The 15,124-nt window shown below is 47.3% G+C and overlaps 2 long non-coding RNA genes and 1 gene segment (V, D, J or C); 1 reads left to right on the top strand and 2 right to left on the bottom strand.

The window, feature by feature from the left end:
- Positions 1-894, bottom strand: part of LOC117798019 — a 13,913-nt gene extending 13,019 nt beyond the window's left edge. Inside the window, exon 1 of the long non-coding RNA XR_004622785.1 lies at positions 600-894. This is a non-coding gene — a long non-coding RNA (uncharacterized LOC117798019). The remainder of the gene's footprint in view (positions 1-599) is intronic.
- Positions 1-11,746, top strand: part of LOC117798018 — a 16,158-nt gene extending 4,412 nt beyond the window's left edge. Inside the window, 1 exon segment of the V gene segment in view lies at positions 11,400-11,746. Within this exon segment, the coding sequence occupies positions 11,400-11,728 (329 nt within the window).
- Positions 11,616-15,124, bottom strand: LOC117798020. The gene is made up of 3 exons (XR_004622786.1): positions 14,987-15,124; positions 14,429-14,561; positions 11,616-13,741 (listed from the first exon to the last, which is right to left on the bottom strand). It is a non-coding gene; the product is annotated as an uncharacterized LOC117798020 (long non-coding RNA).

Raw genomic sequence — 15,124 nt, 5'->3', positions numbered from 1 at the left:
GGTCCCTACTTGGCTGCTCTGTGAGGAACTTTCACTGAAGGGAACTTGGCCTGGGGATTGGGGTCTGTGCTCCCTGAAGGTGACTCAGCAGCTGTGTCCTCTCAACCATGGCAGAGTCCCCTGAACAGGGACCTGTGTGTGGTCTCAGCAGTTGCTTCCTCCCAGGGCTCTCCCCAGGGCTGAAGCCACCCCCATCCTCCTCTGTGTGTGGTGTGAGCTGAGTTCCAGCACCAGGGCTCAGGGGAGGGTCTGGGCAGTCACTGGGTGGAGCCCATTTGCATGGACAGTCCCCTCCTGGGGCAGAGGGAAGGGGAGAAAGGAGGCCAGGGGCAGCCCAGCACACTGTGGGGACCAGGGTCTGTGTCACCATGGCCTGGACACCTGTCCTCCTCGTGCCTCTCTCTTATTGTACAAGTAGGGACAGGCCTCATAGAAACTGGCAGCTCTCAAAGTTACTCTTCCTGAAGTCAGCGTCTTGATAAATTTCTCCCTGTTTCTTGTCCCATTAACCACACTGTGTTGGCAGGTTCCCTGTCGCAGCCTGTGCTGACCCAGCCACCCTTCCTCTCTGCATCTCTGGGATCATCCGCCAGACTCACCTGCACCTTCAGCACTGGGTTCAGTGTGGGCAGCTACCAAACATACTGGTTCCAGCAGCAGCCAGGGAGCCCTCCACGGTCTGCTGAGATTCTACTCAGACTCAGATCTGCACCAGGTCTCCGGGGTCCCCAGCCACTTCTCTGGATCCAAAGATGCCTCAGCCAATGCAGGGGTCCTGCTCATCTCCGGACTGCAGACTGAGGATGAGGCTGACTATTTCTGTGCTACAGATCAATGGAGTGGGAGCAACTACCGTTACCCACAGTGTCTCAGATAAGGAGGAAGTGAGACAAAAACCCCTCCAATGACAGGTCTTGTCTCTGAGTCTCTTTTATTGAGAACTTCTGGGAATGCTTCTTTAGGAGAGAGTCCAGGTTGGAGGACCTGACCTGGAGAAGGGAGGACTGACACACAGATTATGCTGTTGCCTGAGCCAGCACAGATGTCCCGGGAGCTCATCTAGGAGATGGTTAGTGCCCACCTGTACATGTGCGAGGGTTTGGGGTAAATTAAAAATAATAATAAATATGCAGTGACTTTACGTATATGTAGGGGGTTTGATCACCCCATAATCACACTGACAATATTTCCGTCACCTGCAGAGAAACCAACAACTAACCAGCAGTCAGGCCATTGTCTCCCTGCACTCAGTGCTCTGTGGCCCCCAGTTCCTCCCTGTCTGCAGTCAGCTCCCTACTGTTCGCATTTCATAGGGTCTGAACCACAGAACAGGCACAGTTGTAAGTGCTCAACTTATTGGCATGAGCAGCGTGTGCACTGCTGTGGGGACATCAGCAACACCATCTGAAAATATGCAGATAACATCATGGAAGTACACGTCACCCTTGAGAGGAGGTCTTGCTGAAATATCTGGATGCTTCCTTTTTTTATTTAATAATATTATTTATTATAGTATGTTAGTCACCAGACAGTACTTCCCTAGTTTTTGATGTAAAGTTCCATGATTCATTACTGGAGTATAACACCCAGTGCACCATGCAATGCGTGCCCTCCTTAATACCCATCACCAGCCTATCCCATTCCCCCACCCCCTCCCCTGTGAAGCCTGCAGTTTGTTTCCCAGAGTCTATAGTCTCTCATGGTTCATTCCCCCTTCTGATTACCCCCCCTTCCTTCTTCCCATTCTTCTCCTACCGATCTTAATGCATCTTATGTTCCGTAAATGAGTGAAACCATATGATAATTGTATTTCACTGCTTGACTTATTTCACTTAGCATTATCTTCTCCAGTCCCATCCATGTTGCGGCAAATGTTGTGAAATCGTTCTTTTTGATGGCTGAGTGTTATTCCATTGTATATATGGACCACATCTTCCTCATCCAGTCATCTGTTGAAGGGCATCTCAGCTCCTTCCACAATTCAGCTATTGTGGAAAATACTGCTATGAACATTGGGGTGTATATGTCCCTTCTCTTCACTACGTCGGTATCTTTGGGGTAAATACCCAGCAGTTCAATTGTTGGATCAGAGGGTAGCTCAATTTTTAACTTTTTAAGGGACCTCCACCCTGTTTTCCCAAGTGGCTGTACTAAACGGCATTCCCACCAACGATGGAAGAGGGATCCCCTTTCTCCACATCCTCTCCAACATATGTTGTTTCCTGCCTTGTCCATTTTTACCATTCTAACGGTTGTAAGGTGGTATCTCAATGTGGTATTGATTTGAATTTCCCTGATGGCTAATGATTGTGAACATTTTTTCATGTGTCTGTTAACCATTTGTACGTCTTCACTGGAAAAGTGTCTGTTCATATATTCTGCCCATTTCTTGATTTGATTATTTGTTTCCTGTGTATTGAGTTTGAGAAGTTCTTTGTAGATCTTGGATACTAATCTTTTATCTTTAGTGTCATTTGCAAATATCTTCTCCCATTCCGTGAGCTGCCTGTTAGTTTTTGTGATTATTTCCTTGGCTGTGCAGAAGCTTCTTATCTTAATGAAGTCCCACACGTTCATTTTTTCTTTTGTTTCCCTTGCCTTTGGAGATGTGTCATGAAAAAGTGATGGTTTACTTTTTAAAGAGTTTACTTATTTGCTTGAGAGAGAGAGAGAGGGAGAGCACAAGCTGGTGGAGAGGCAGAGGGAGAGGGAGAAGCACATTCCCCACCGAGTTGGGAGCCTGAAGTGGGGCTCAATCCAGTGCCTGGAGACCATGACCTGAGCCAAAGGCAGACACTTAATGACAATCTGAGCAACTCAGATGCCCCATGAAAGCACATTTAAAAACACGGTGAACATCTGTTTTTTGTCTTGAATAAGGAAACAAGCCATAAATATGTCAACATCTAGTGACAGGTGAACTCATGAAGCTTTTCTTCTAGCTTCTATTTTCCTATTTGGAGTATGGATGGAAGATACTTTCTAACTTCAAGCAAGCTCTGGGAAACTTGGCCATATATACCAGAAAGGAAAGACATAAACTTGCATTACAGAGAGGGATATGAGAAATGAAGTATCACAGAGTGTCTCAACTAGGGACACCCCAGAGGCGTCTCACACTTNTCACAGAGTGTCTCAACTAGGGACACCCCAGAGGCGTCTCACACTTACAGGGGAGCAGTCAGCATGACCATGTACACCTGCAGCCACCGGCAGCTGGGGGTTCAAGTGGAGAGGAAACAACATGGCAGATTGAATGTGTGGGTTGGTTACTGAGGTGACTGGGACTAACCCTGCAGGAGTTAAAAATAATGGATTACAGTAATGATGGTGATGATGATGATGACCCATGATGTTAGGTCAGTGAGGAGGGACAGCGGAGTCTAAGGGAATAAAGAAAGCAGCAGGGAGAGGGACAGAAATGTACAGTTTCTTTCATGTTCACCAATATTCTCCTGCCCATCCTCACTCGAATAGGAGGAGGTGCTATTTCTCCCCCTCTGCCTCCTGCCTTGTTGCCTTGACATCAAAGCAGAAGTAGAAAGAAGTCAATTGTGATAATACATAAACAATTAGAGTGACAGATGGCAGTGGGGCTCCCTCACCTTCTCCGGTAGGTTTGATTCTCTTCCAGCTGCTCCTTATTGATGTGGTTTCTCCAGTTCCTCTAACTCCACTCATTCTCCACCAGTGAATCCACTTCCCTGTCGGTGCCCCATCCACTCCCTTTGTTGATTTGCAACAAGTACTCGAGGATGGCCGTCACTTTCTATTGCCAAGTAGTGACCCTAGCTTTCCTACTTCCAAATAATTCTGCATATGCTTGATACTTTTTGAAAAAAAGAGTCAAATCAATAAACTAATATGTTATGAAACCAACTATTGTTTTCACCTCATCACCCAAAACAGACTCCCTACCTCATGTCTAGTGCTCCTCTCTCCCTCACATGACTTGTGATCTATTTCCTCAACATATGTTAAAGGACACAATATCGTTTTATCAGCTAGAGAGGTTATTTTGTACCCCAAATCTCTGCAGCTTATTTATCCTGAAAAACGGAAACCTTAGACTCCCTGAGCAACTATTTCCCATTTCCTGTCCCCCAATCCTGGCAACCACCCTTCTATTCTCTGCCTCTGTGAGTTTCACTGTTTAGAAACTTCATATGAGTGGAATCAGGTAGGATTTGCCCTTCAGGAACTGGCTTATCCCACTTAGCATGATGACATCTAAGTATGATTTTTTCCTTTTTTAATGTTGAGTAATTATATATACATATAGAGAAGGAAATGATGGACTCTAGTCTGGAGTAGAGAAAACACAGGGAGCAGAGAGATGGAGGGGTAAATGCTAAGGGAAGGAGACACATGAATTTGCAAAGAAACTGAAGGAAATGGTTCAGTTGAATGAATTCCTGCTAAAAGCTCTCTTGACGAAGAGATTGTGAGATGATCAGATGTCAAAAGATATTAGATACTGAGCTCAAAATCAACTCTAGTCCAGGAAAGTCCAATATCAACCCCTCAACCTCAAATCCCAAAAGGCCTGGCAGGAAAACTCATGATGCTGGAGTGCCTGGTGTGTGGGTTCTGTGTTCACAGAAGACAAGGTTTTGCCAAGGAGAAGCGGATGAAGAAAGCAAAGTAGGACTGAGACCTTAGGTGCTGCTAGGCCTTGTTCAAATCAAATACTTACTAGTGTTGATGATGGCTGTGGTAGGAGGATGGGTGCAGGGGGTTCATTCTGTATGATTTTGTGCAAAATCAAATATGTCCACAAGACATATTGAATTGTGTGTTCCTACCAGTCACAATGTGTGTGAACCCTAATATTAAGCGAAAGTCAAATGTGCCAACATGTGGGCGCCCACTATAATCAGTGGATAAAGCCCACCTATTCCTGAGAAAGAAGTTGGGGTGGAGGCCATGGGAGGGTAGGAGATCAGTGGGTTCAAGGACAGTGGAGTGATGAAGCCAGGGAACTGAGGACAAGGACAGGGGCTGTAGGTCCCTGTGCAGGTGGGCATGGCCACAACATGAAAGAACTTCTCAGTGGAGTTAATGTGTTACAGTTTATGCAAAAGAAATTAGGAAAAACTGAAGGATTGTAAGCCATTGGCTGACTCTGTGAAAGTTTTTTCTGAATGCTATGAGGAGACAGTGCCTGAGGGAAACACGGGTTTATTTACTGCATTATTTACTAAGGATCTTGGATTCTTTACTGAAGATTCTGCATTGCTTACAAAAGATCCAAAATGAGGCTGGAGACATTTGCTGAGTTCATGCAAGGGTATATGCAGGATTCTTTGAGCCAAAGACTTTCCGCTCTGGTCTGAAGTCCTCTCTTCAATAGGACTTTAAAATAAATACTGATCTTGCTAGGAAACAGAAAATAACCAACATGGAATTAAGGCACAAAATTAATATTATTTTATTATTTTATCATAATTGAATTGATCATATTTATGGTACTATTCCATTATTTGCTTATTTGCAAATGGTAAAACCTGGGGGAAAATCCCCATAAGAAGTACATGACAGAGTTATGTACAATACACCCACTTTACTTAGATAAACCTAATGTTATAAAGAAAAATCTCATGTTTTTTAAACTCATAAATGTTTGGTCTACAGAATTTATTAATTTTTCTGTATTAACAAATCTAACTGAAAATACAGATGTTATGACTATTTCATATCTTGTGAATTTTTACCTAACTGTGATCTTTTGAACATATTGCTGAGAATCTTTAGATCCTAGAAAGTGTCCAATGTATACTGATGCCCTGAAGAACCCTCTTAAGACATTCACACACGCAAACAAACAAAAGCACATCCACTCTCCCCTGGTGTGTCACGTCAGGTGTGGCGCATTTGGGTCCTTCAGGTTTATCTAGAATCTCCTGTGGGGGTCATTGGCTACCTCTGTTGTTTTCTGAGCATTAAACTCAAACGTGCCTTTTATTTTCCCAATGATAATGGGTTATATTCAAGAAAAGTTGAAAATGGAAATCCAGGACAGATAAGGTATGGGAAAATCACAGGCAAGTCCAGAGAACAAAGGATAAGGAAGCTCTTTTACAGAGCAAAGTGTGAGTGTGGAAGGGCTGTGAAAGACAAAAGCCTAAGGGAGGAAAGGGAATTCTAGGTAAAATGGCTTGTCTTGTCATTGGTTGAGCTGTGACAATTTCTCATTGGCTGGGCTGTTGCCAGGGAAGGGGGAAGTCTTTCTCTTGCTGAGGCAGTAAGGGAGAAGCTAACATAGTGCAGACTTGCAAGGTCTGTCTTCCCCAGCTGGGTCTGCATTTGAGGAGTCTGGGCTGTTGCCAGGGAAGGGGGAAGTCTTTCATCTCCATGAGAAAGAGATTTTCCTCTTACTAATTATCAGATAATACGTGTAGATGTTTACATTCTGATAGATCAGGACTCGTTCTGAGAGGGAGACCCAACAATATCATCAGCGGACCTAAAAAATCATAGTATCTGGAAATCAGACCTAGTGAGGTGCAGACACAAGCTGGACTCTCAGGGCTTCAGGCCATGGTGACTGACATGTGTCCCTTTGACCAGCAGGGGGCGCGATGAGACCGCCTCGTGCTCCCTAAGCAGTCCATTAATGAGAAGCATTCAAAGGAGCCTGGGCCTGGGGGCCTGGTACAGTACTCCCGGATGGGACTCAGCAGGTGTGTCCCCTCTGGCCTGGCAGAGTCTCCCCAGGGGACCTGTGTGTGGTATCAGCAGGTGGTTCCTCCCAGGGCTGTCCCCAGGGCCAAAGCCCCTGCATCCCCCTCAGTGTGGGGTGTGAGCTGAACTCCAGCACCAGGGCTCAGGGAGGGACTGGGCAGTCACTGGATGGGCCTCATTTGCATGGACAGCCCCTCCTGGGGCAGAGGCCGGAGGGGAAAATGAGGCCTGAGGCAGCCCAGCCCCCTGTGGGGACCAGGGTCTGTGTCACAATTGTCTGCACTCCTGGCCTTCTCATGCTCCTCTCTCGCTGCACAACAGGCCTCAGGGACCAGACTGCATCACCCCCATGGTTCAGAGTCTAGACAAGATTTACTTTGACCCGTTCCAATATCCCAGGAGTGTCTCTTTCTGTAGGCTGCCTGTCCCGGCCTGTGCTGACCCGGCTGTTCTCCCTTCTGCAGGTCTGCGAACAGTCAGACTCTCGCCTGCACCCTGAACATTGGCGGCTCCTACATTTACTGGTTCCAGCAGCGGCCAGGGAGCCCTCCCCATTAACTCCTGGACTACTCCTCAGACTCAGATAAGCACCTGGACTCAGGGGTCCCCAGCCGCTTCTCCAGATCCAAGGATACCTCTGCCAATGCGGGGTTTCTGCTTGTTTCCAGGCTGCAGCCTGAGGACAATGTTGACTGTTTCTGGGCTAGGCTCATGGCGGGGGGAGCAGCTGCCATTCCTCACAGGGTCTCAGATGAGGAAGAAGTGGGTCAGAAACCTCTGGACACAAGAATCTTGCCATTCCTCACAGGGTCTGGAAGACAGTGTATGGACAGACACAGCAGGGTGGTAGCTTCTGCACGATGATCTGTCATTCATCAGGGAAAGAGAGACACTCCTGTAAGGCACATAATGTGAGACGAAATGGGGGCATTGCAGGAAGACGCAGACAGATGAGATATCAGAGCCCAGCTGCCCATCACCCTCAATCTGGGGATGATGAACAGGAATCAACACGGTTTCCACACTGAAAATGCTGCCCAGCGAACACTCACCCACACATCAGTTTCTCCCTCTTATTCCATGAAGTGTGACCTCGTGTCACTGCTGATGCATCCTCAGCTGATGGATGGACACTAACCCTGGTCACAGACACTCTCTTCTCTCTGAACCAGCTACACAAGCACTTGGAACAGATCCCACAGATGCTCTCTGACAACACCCCCACTCCCTCCTCTTCTCCGCTCTGCTCCCCTGTCTGTCAGGCTTCAGTTTCTCCCCCTGCCTCTTCAGGTTTCCACTCCGTCTCTGTGTCAGGATTTCAGAGAACACTGCAGAGGATGGTGCTGGAGTTTCCCTGGAGACTAGGCCGGAGAATGAGCAGAGCACACAGCTGCCTGCAACCCCTCACATTCTCCTTCCTGCTCTCACCCCAGCTCCGTGTTTTCTGTTCCCAACACTCCCAGTCAGTCTCTTTCTAGATTTGAGAGAGAGAGAGAGGGAGAGGGAGAGGGAGAGATAGCACAGCAGGGAGAGGCAGAGGGAGATGGAGGGAGAGTCCTAAGCAGACTCTGCACTCAGTGCCCTGAGATCATGACCTGAGCTGAAGGCAGATGCTTAAATGCCTGAGCCACCCAGGTGCCCCCCAGGACCCTGAGATTAGAAGCAGAGCCAAACCAAGAGTCAGACCCTCAACCAACTGTGCCCACAGGCCTGCCCCAGTCATTTTTTTAATATGAAAATAAGGTTCTTACATTTCCTGAAAAGGATGTATTCATCTACCTTTAGATATTTGCACGTGGGATCTATTGCTTTTTACCCACTTCAGAATTAACTAATGCTCGACCCATGGGGAGTGTTGGAGGAATCCACAGACAATAGAGGGCCTGCATATTTTAAGATATGTCATTATTTCTCTTATTCTCCAGATTCTGATTCCTAAGATTACCCTGGATAGTAAATTCAAAATAAAAATATTTTTCTATGATATGTTTTTCACACAGGCCCAAAGCATCAGCAATAACTTGTTCTCACTCTGGTAGACACTGGGGGACATGAGGGACTGTGGGTCTCACTGGGATGTGGGGGCAGGAAGGAAGGACCTGCAAGCTCCCCCCCACCCTCGGGTGCTTCCCAACACCTGAAAACCCCACAGCTGTGTGTCTTCTGTCTGCAGAGATTAAAAAACAAAATTGGCAGATTTCTTGTCACTCAACAAAATGTGGACTCCATTCAGTGAATTGTTCATAGGTTTGCTCTCACATGAGTCCTCCTGGCATAAATAGGTCCTTTTCCAGTACAAATCTTTGAGATACTTACCTCTAAAGGCAGGATCAGGACCCTGGAGGTTATAAAGAGAATCACCAAGCAGAAACATCTCTCAGGGTGTTTCACAGTCATAAGAGGGACAGGGGCCATGTAGCTTCCTTTTTGGCCACACACACACACACACACACACACACACACACACACACAGCCTTCTCCTTCCTCTGAGTGAATAGTGTGTCTGGGACTCTGCAGTTTCCAGGCTTCTCTGTTCTTCCAGAAGTCAGGGTCAACCTGTGCTCACCCAGCAGCCCTCAGCATCATAATATCCAGACGGTAGAATGCTCTTCAACAGGAAACACTGGGGACACCCAGAGTTACTGGGGTCTTGTCAATAGGGCAGCCAGGATGGGCTCTGAACACCTGCTCTCCTGGGACAAGGCTGGTGCTCAGGTATCCCTGGTGGAGTCTCTGTCCCTGTGGGCAGCTCAGCCCCGATCATCTCTGGGCTCCAATCAGGGCCTCAGGCTGATCAGCACATTGATTCTGGGACAGCAAGCTCGGGGCTGTTTCCCACAGAGCTCAAACCTTAGAGGAAGTGAGTCACATGTTCCCTGTGCTCTCAGGGCTGGGCTGTCAATCCCTCAGTCACCCCAGGGACACCTCCAGCTAGGCTGCACTCTGCTGGAAACTCTTCTGTCCCAACCCAGGGTACAGGACCTGTGAGCTCAGGGACACTCTCCCAATTATCTTCACCTCTCCTCCACTCACATGTGTGTTATTAGACAGAAACATCTGGGTCTAGTTAGCCTTGGGCAGTAAAACTCCTTCCTGTAGTCATGGGTGGCTGAATGAATAATGGTTCCGTCCTGACCATTCTAGACACACTTGCTGGGACTAGAGCNTAATGGTTCCGTCCTGACCATTCTAGACACATTTGCTGGGACTAGAGTTGTGCTCTCCCCAGAGAGTGGTCTGATCCCAAACCCTCTGTCCTGGAAGCTCTGTCTGTGTTTGGTAATGTTGTCAGTAGGATGGTTCTGAGTTCATAGGAATAGGCCCCTCAATGAGTTTCCTGGGCACCACGTTGACCTTTCTAACCTGGGAGACCAGGTGCAAGGTACAAATATGTGATTTTAGAAAACAGTATAGAAGCCCCTATTCTCCTGAGAACAGAAGGCATTCCTGTTCCAATCAATCTTAGTGAATGGGATTATGTATAAAATAACAGACATTCTTTATAAATATGAGGTTGGCTCAGTGGTGACTGACACAGAAACTCTGTCAATAGGTCCCTGTCACAGCATCTGCAGCTGTCACTCCTTCTCTCCTAGAACTTGCTGCAGGTTTGTCCTTCTGCTTTGATGTCAGTGCCACACACAGCCTCATGTGGCAGGGCTCCTGCAGACTTGTGTCTGTGCTGGGAGGACAGATCCTGGGAGGGAATCATGGCCCCAGTGTTTAGAAGACTGTAGTTTCAAGCAGGAGGAAGAGTGACAGGTGACAAAGATGTTCAGTGTGTAACCTCTAGGAATGCACATGATGGCTTCTACTCAGAACCTGGAGTGAAGTGTTCCCCATCACCTCAGTGGTGAGGGAATCACAGAGGAAGGAGAGCCTGCAAATCTGGGAGAAGGCAGATAAGAGGAAAGTCCCAGCATCCCGCACAGAAGGGACCATATGTCCGTCAGGACCTGTCTCTGCTCTGGATTTGATCCTGGTCTCTAAGAGGAGTTTGTATAAGATACACAGCTCACTGCTGACCCAGTAAAAGGCAACAGAACCACAGACAGATTCACTCTGCAGACTCTTAGTTGAGCGTATAGTGAACCCTCCAGGAATGGGAGGTGACATATAGGAACACCTGGTCAGGCCCTAATGCAGGGAACAGTGGGCAAAACAGTTGAGCAGGTGGGGTTCCAGATGGGTCTGATGGGCCCTGGTTACCAGTCACACAATAGTTTCCCAGAGTCTGGACACCAGGGAGCACTTGGGTCCCATTTCTGAGGAGTCAGGGGGGATTAGAGCTGGGACATGCCCCCTGGCCCTGCCTGTGCCTTAGGCTTAGGGCCCACATCTGGGACTCCCATCCCTGTCCCCACACAGCACGTCACCTCCCCACTGACATCTGAGGCAGAGGGACCTGACCCAGGGCCAGGGAGGGGTCAGAGAGCTGGGGTCTCATTTGCATAGATGGGCCCTCCCTCTCTCAGAGGATGAAGAGGGGAAGGGAGAGTTAGGGGAGGCTCTGCTCAGCTGTGGGGACAGAAGTCAAGATCAGTGATGGTCTCCACCATGGCCTGGTCCCCTCTTCTCCTCACCCTCCTCGCTCACTGCGCAGGTGACTGGAAGCATGGACAGGGGAAGGAGCCCTAAGATGTCATGTGGGTTTTGCTTCCTCCTCTTGTCTCCAAACCCCAGCATCACCCTCTCTGTGTGTCTCCCCCTTGCAGGGTCCTGGGCCCAGTCTGTGCTGACTCAGCCGACCTCCGTGTCTGGGGCCCTGGGCCAGAAGGTCACCATCTCCTGCACTGGAAGCAGCTCCAATATCGGGGGTGGTAATTATGTGAGCTGGCACCAACAGCTCCCAGGAACCGCCCCCAGAACGGTCATCTATGGTAATAACAACCGACCATCGGGGATCCCGGATCGATTCTCTGGCTCCAAGTCTGGCAGCTCAGCCACCCTGACCATCACTGGGCTCCAGGCTGAGGACGAGGCGAATTATTACTGCTCATCGTGGGATGACAGATTCAGAAGTCATACAGTGCTCCAGGCCTGAGGTGAAGTGAGGCGAAAAACCCACTTGCTCATCTGTAGAAGGGGACACATGCCAGCAGTTCCTGCTCAACTTAGCCTGTGATGCTCCTTATTCCTTTGCTGATGTCCTGGGCCCAGGTTTATCAAGAACATTGACAGAGAGCAAGGCTCTCCTGTCACTCCTGTCCTCAGAGTCACTCAGAGCAGCCCATTCCTCAATAAAGAGTCTCCATGTGAAGAGAAATTTCTTCTTTCATCAGCTGGGGTGTTTTACTTCTAGGCTGGATCATATTAATTTTTTTTTCCTTCTGATTTTCAAATACATCAAACATTTTATTTTGTCTCTGACCATATCATGGGATCTCAGCACTCCCCATGTGGTGCTGGAAGAATAACTCAGTCCTGTGGCTTCAGAGATTACTACCTACTTGATTATAAATGGTGCTTCTCCCTAGTTTTGTCTTGTTTCCTGATTCTTTGAGAAATGAATGCTCACTTAGATTTGCAAAAGTTTAAAAAAATCCCCAAACTTTTGTCCATGGAATAAACCTGCACGTGAATGTTTATAGCAGTTTCATTGCTCATCACTAAAAACTGAAAGCGAGCAGAAATCTGTCCACAGAGATTTACCCCAGGTTTATATCTAATCACCCAAACATGGAACCGAACTTAGATGCCAGCAAATAGGCAGCACATTTATAAAAAGGGACAGAATACATAGTATGGTTAAAGTTACATCACATATGGGAAGCGGCGAACACTCTGGTGAGTGCAAACATCTGCAGTTTCCAGGAGGATAAAAATGACAACAGAGTTGATCATGTGAACAAAGGAAAACGTCTCTGAGCAGCAGAATAATTCTATACGATGCTGTGATGGCACTAAAATGACACAATGAAACTGTCAGAGTCACTGAACACTGTACAGCCACACGACAGAACCCAAGAGTGTGCAGGTACAACTCATTTGGTAGGTTTGGAGCCCGGAATGGGGCACGGACTATGACAGCTCCACGTACCTGCAGCACAGACCTGTGATCCCCACTCAGTGCAGGGCTTGGGGACGCTACTGAGCTGAATGATGGTGAAAAGGAGCAGAGCCCGCCGTGTAAAGTCATAATAGACTTCGTGCAGACTCTGTGCTCTAGTAGGTAAGCCTGTGTCCTGTGGGGAACAGGCGGATTATGTTGATGGGGCTGTGATGTGTATAGGAATTGAATAGATAAGTAAAAGGATGGATGGAGGTGGATCCCGATTTCTCACTTTGAAAAAGGGAATTCAGACACGACCAAGGGAGGAGGCCTGAGGGAAGCCTGTAGTTGGTCATGGATTAGAGCTGGAGCTGGCAGTTTGGAATCATGTTTCGTTTGATGGAGTCTGGTAAGTGCATGTGGAAACAGTCACCACTAGGTGCACGTTCCTGGGTTAGCCAACTCATCTATATGCCCTTTGTCTGTCCGCTGAGTGGGACTGGAAGCAGTGACACCTCATAGCCATGAGATACATTGCCCCACATTTTGCTTTTTAATACCATTCTCCTGGGAAGAGATGCAGGCTTCTATGGAGAAACATTTCATTCCCAGGGTCACCTGGGTGGCTCAGTAGCTTGAGTGTTTGCCTTCAGCTGAGGTCATGATCTTTCCTCCTTCTCCACACCTGAGGACAGGCACAGAGGGACCATCACGCAGAACAAACACATGTGCATGAAGAGTCTGGCTCAGGGAGACCCTCAGGGAAGAGAAGAGTAGAAAACAGGGGAGAGGGGTTTCAAGGCTCAAAGTGAGGCCTAAGCAGCTGAGTTCAGGAGGTATCGACCCCTGCCCTGGACATCTCTGCCCTTCAAGCCCTTCTTCAATCACTGGCCTGGGGAGGCCCTTTGGGGCAAATGACAGGATGTGAGGAACACATTTTTGCCCCCTTTCTCCTGGAATCCAGCACATGTATTCAAGCATCCCATTCTTTCTACTACCTTCTCTCCCTACTTCCAGGGTCCAGGTCAGACTATGCTGGTCTCACCATTTACGGAATTTGGGTATCTGTGTAAAAAATAAAAATAAAACTATGCATGCATGCATATACACATGAAGGAACATATATAATATTTATATTTTTATATGTTAAAATACTTACATTTTATATAATATGTATATATAACATATAATGTGTAGTATATAATCAGTAATAAAATATTTTCACTCAAACAAAAAGCAAAGCAGAAAGCATCATGAGAGAATGTTAAAACATATGCAAGACAATTTCCAAGAACATTTAAATAGACAGCATGTGACCCAAACAAATTTCTAATCCTAGAAAATCCTTGGCACCAAAGCAACATGAACAGTAGTAGATACGAAAATTCTAGGACCGTTCCATGTGTTAATATAGACAGGCGTCATTGAGCGTATTAGCTTGAAGAATCCAACATCGATTGGTACAATTCCCCTTGACCTCCAGGGAAGAACGGGCTGAAAGCAGCCTTTCTGTGGTCTCTGGAGGTGAGCTTACAGGAATTATGGAGGGGGCTGCAGACAGCAAGAGGTAATGAGTCATGTGCCCAGTGTCCCAGTAAGAGTCTCAGGCTCTCAGTGTCGATTCTTTAAACACTTTGGGAGAGGTCGATGGGGATATTGGACACACTGACAAAAGACACAATTCTGTTCCAGCCTGTGGTGGGCAGCATACACTGTGGTCATTCTTTGATACAAAGCACAGATCAAACATACCTCTTATTTGGGCCAAGCCACATCTTCCAAGGGCCACCAGGGGAACTGCTCTCTGCTCCGTCTGCATTGTCTTGGGCTCCTGGATTCTTGGATTTTTCTTTAATACCTGGTTTGCTGATTCTTCTATTCACTCCTGGATAGGGGGAAAGGGGGGATTGTTTAATGGGTATACAGTTCCCGTTTGGAATTATGAGAAGGTTCTGGAAATGGAGAGTGCTGGTGGTACACAGCATCATGGGTGTGCATACTGCCACTGAACTGTACAGTTAAAGTGATTAAAGTTTTGAATTTTACATTTATGCATATTTCACCATAATTAGAAAATTACTAGTACAAAGTCCAAACTATATGTAAAAGTTATTCTCACAAAAACTCCACAGCTGAATACAACCTTCTGAGCTTCTTTTGCTTCTTTTTAATTAAGACATGCTAGACTAATCTGTCCTCCCCTCCCCCTAAGATCCATCCCTTGCCTGTCCCTGTCCATGACCCACACCTTCTCATGCTTAGCTTCTCTGTCACTTGTGCTGCTAATACCAGGAGGCCTGCTGCTGTTACCTAGGTCAGGCTTTATGAGGTCAATGGAATGTTGTGGTTGATCTCCATGGGATCCAACCACACAGCTCTAAGAAGCCATGGTGAGTGGGCTCGTTCAGTCTTGGCAGGAATGGGGTTGAAGAAGCCTGCAGATGTGCC

This window comes from Ailuropoda melanoleuca, unplaced genomic scaffold, assembly GCF_002007445.2.
Source record: "Ailuropoda melanoleuca isolate Jingjing unplaced genomic scaffold, ASM200744v2 unplaced-scaffold2228, whole genome shotgun sequence".
In the NCBI taxonomy this organism is placed as follows: Eukaryota; Metazoa; Chordata; class Mammalia; order Carnivora; family Ursidae; genus Ailuropoda; species Ailuropoda melanoleuca.
Note: the sequence above shows the minus strand (reverse complement) of the source record. Positions and strands in the feature narration are given on the sequence as shown.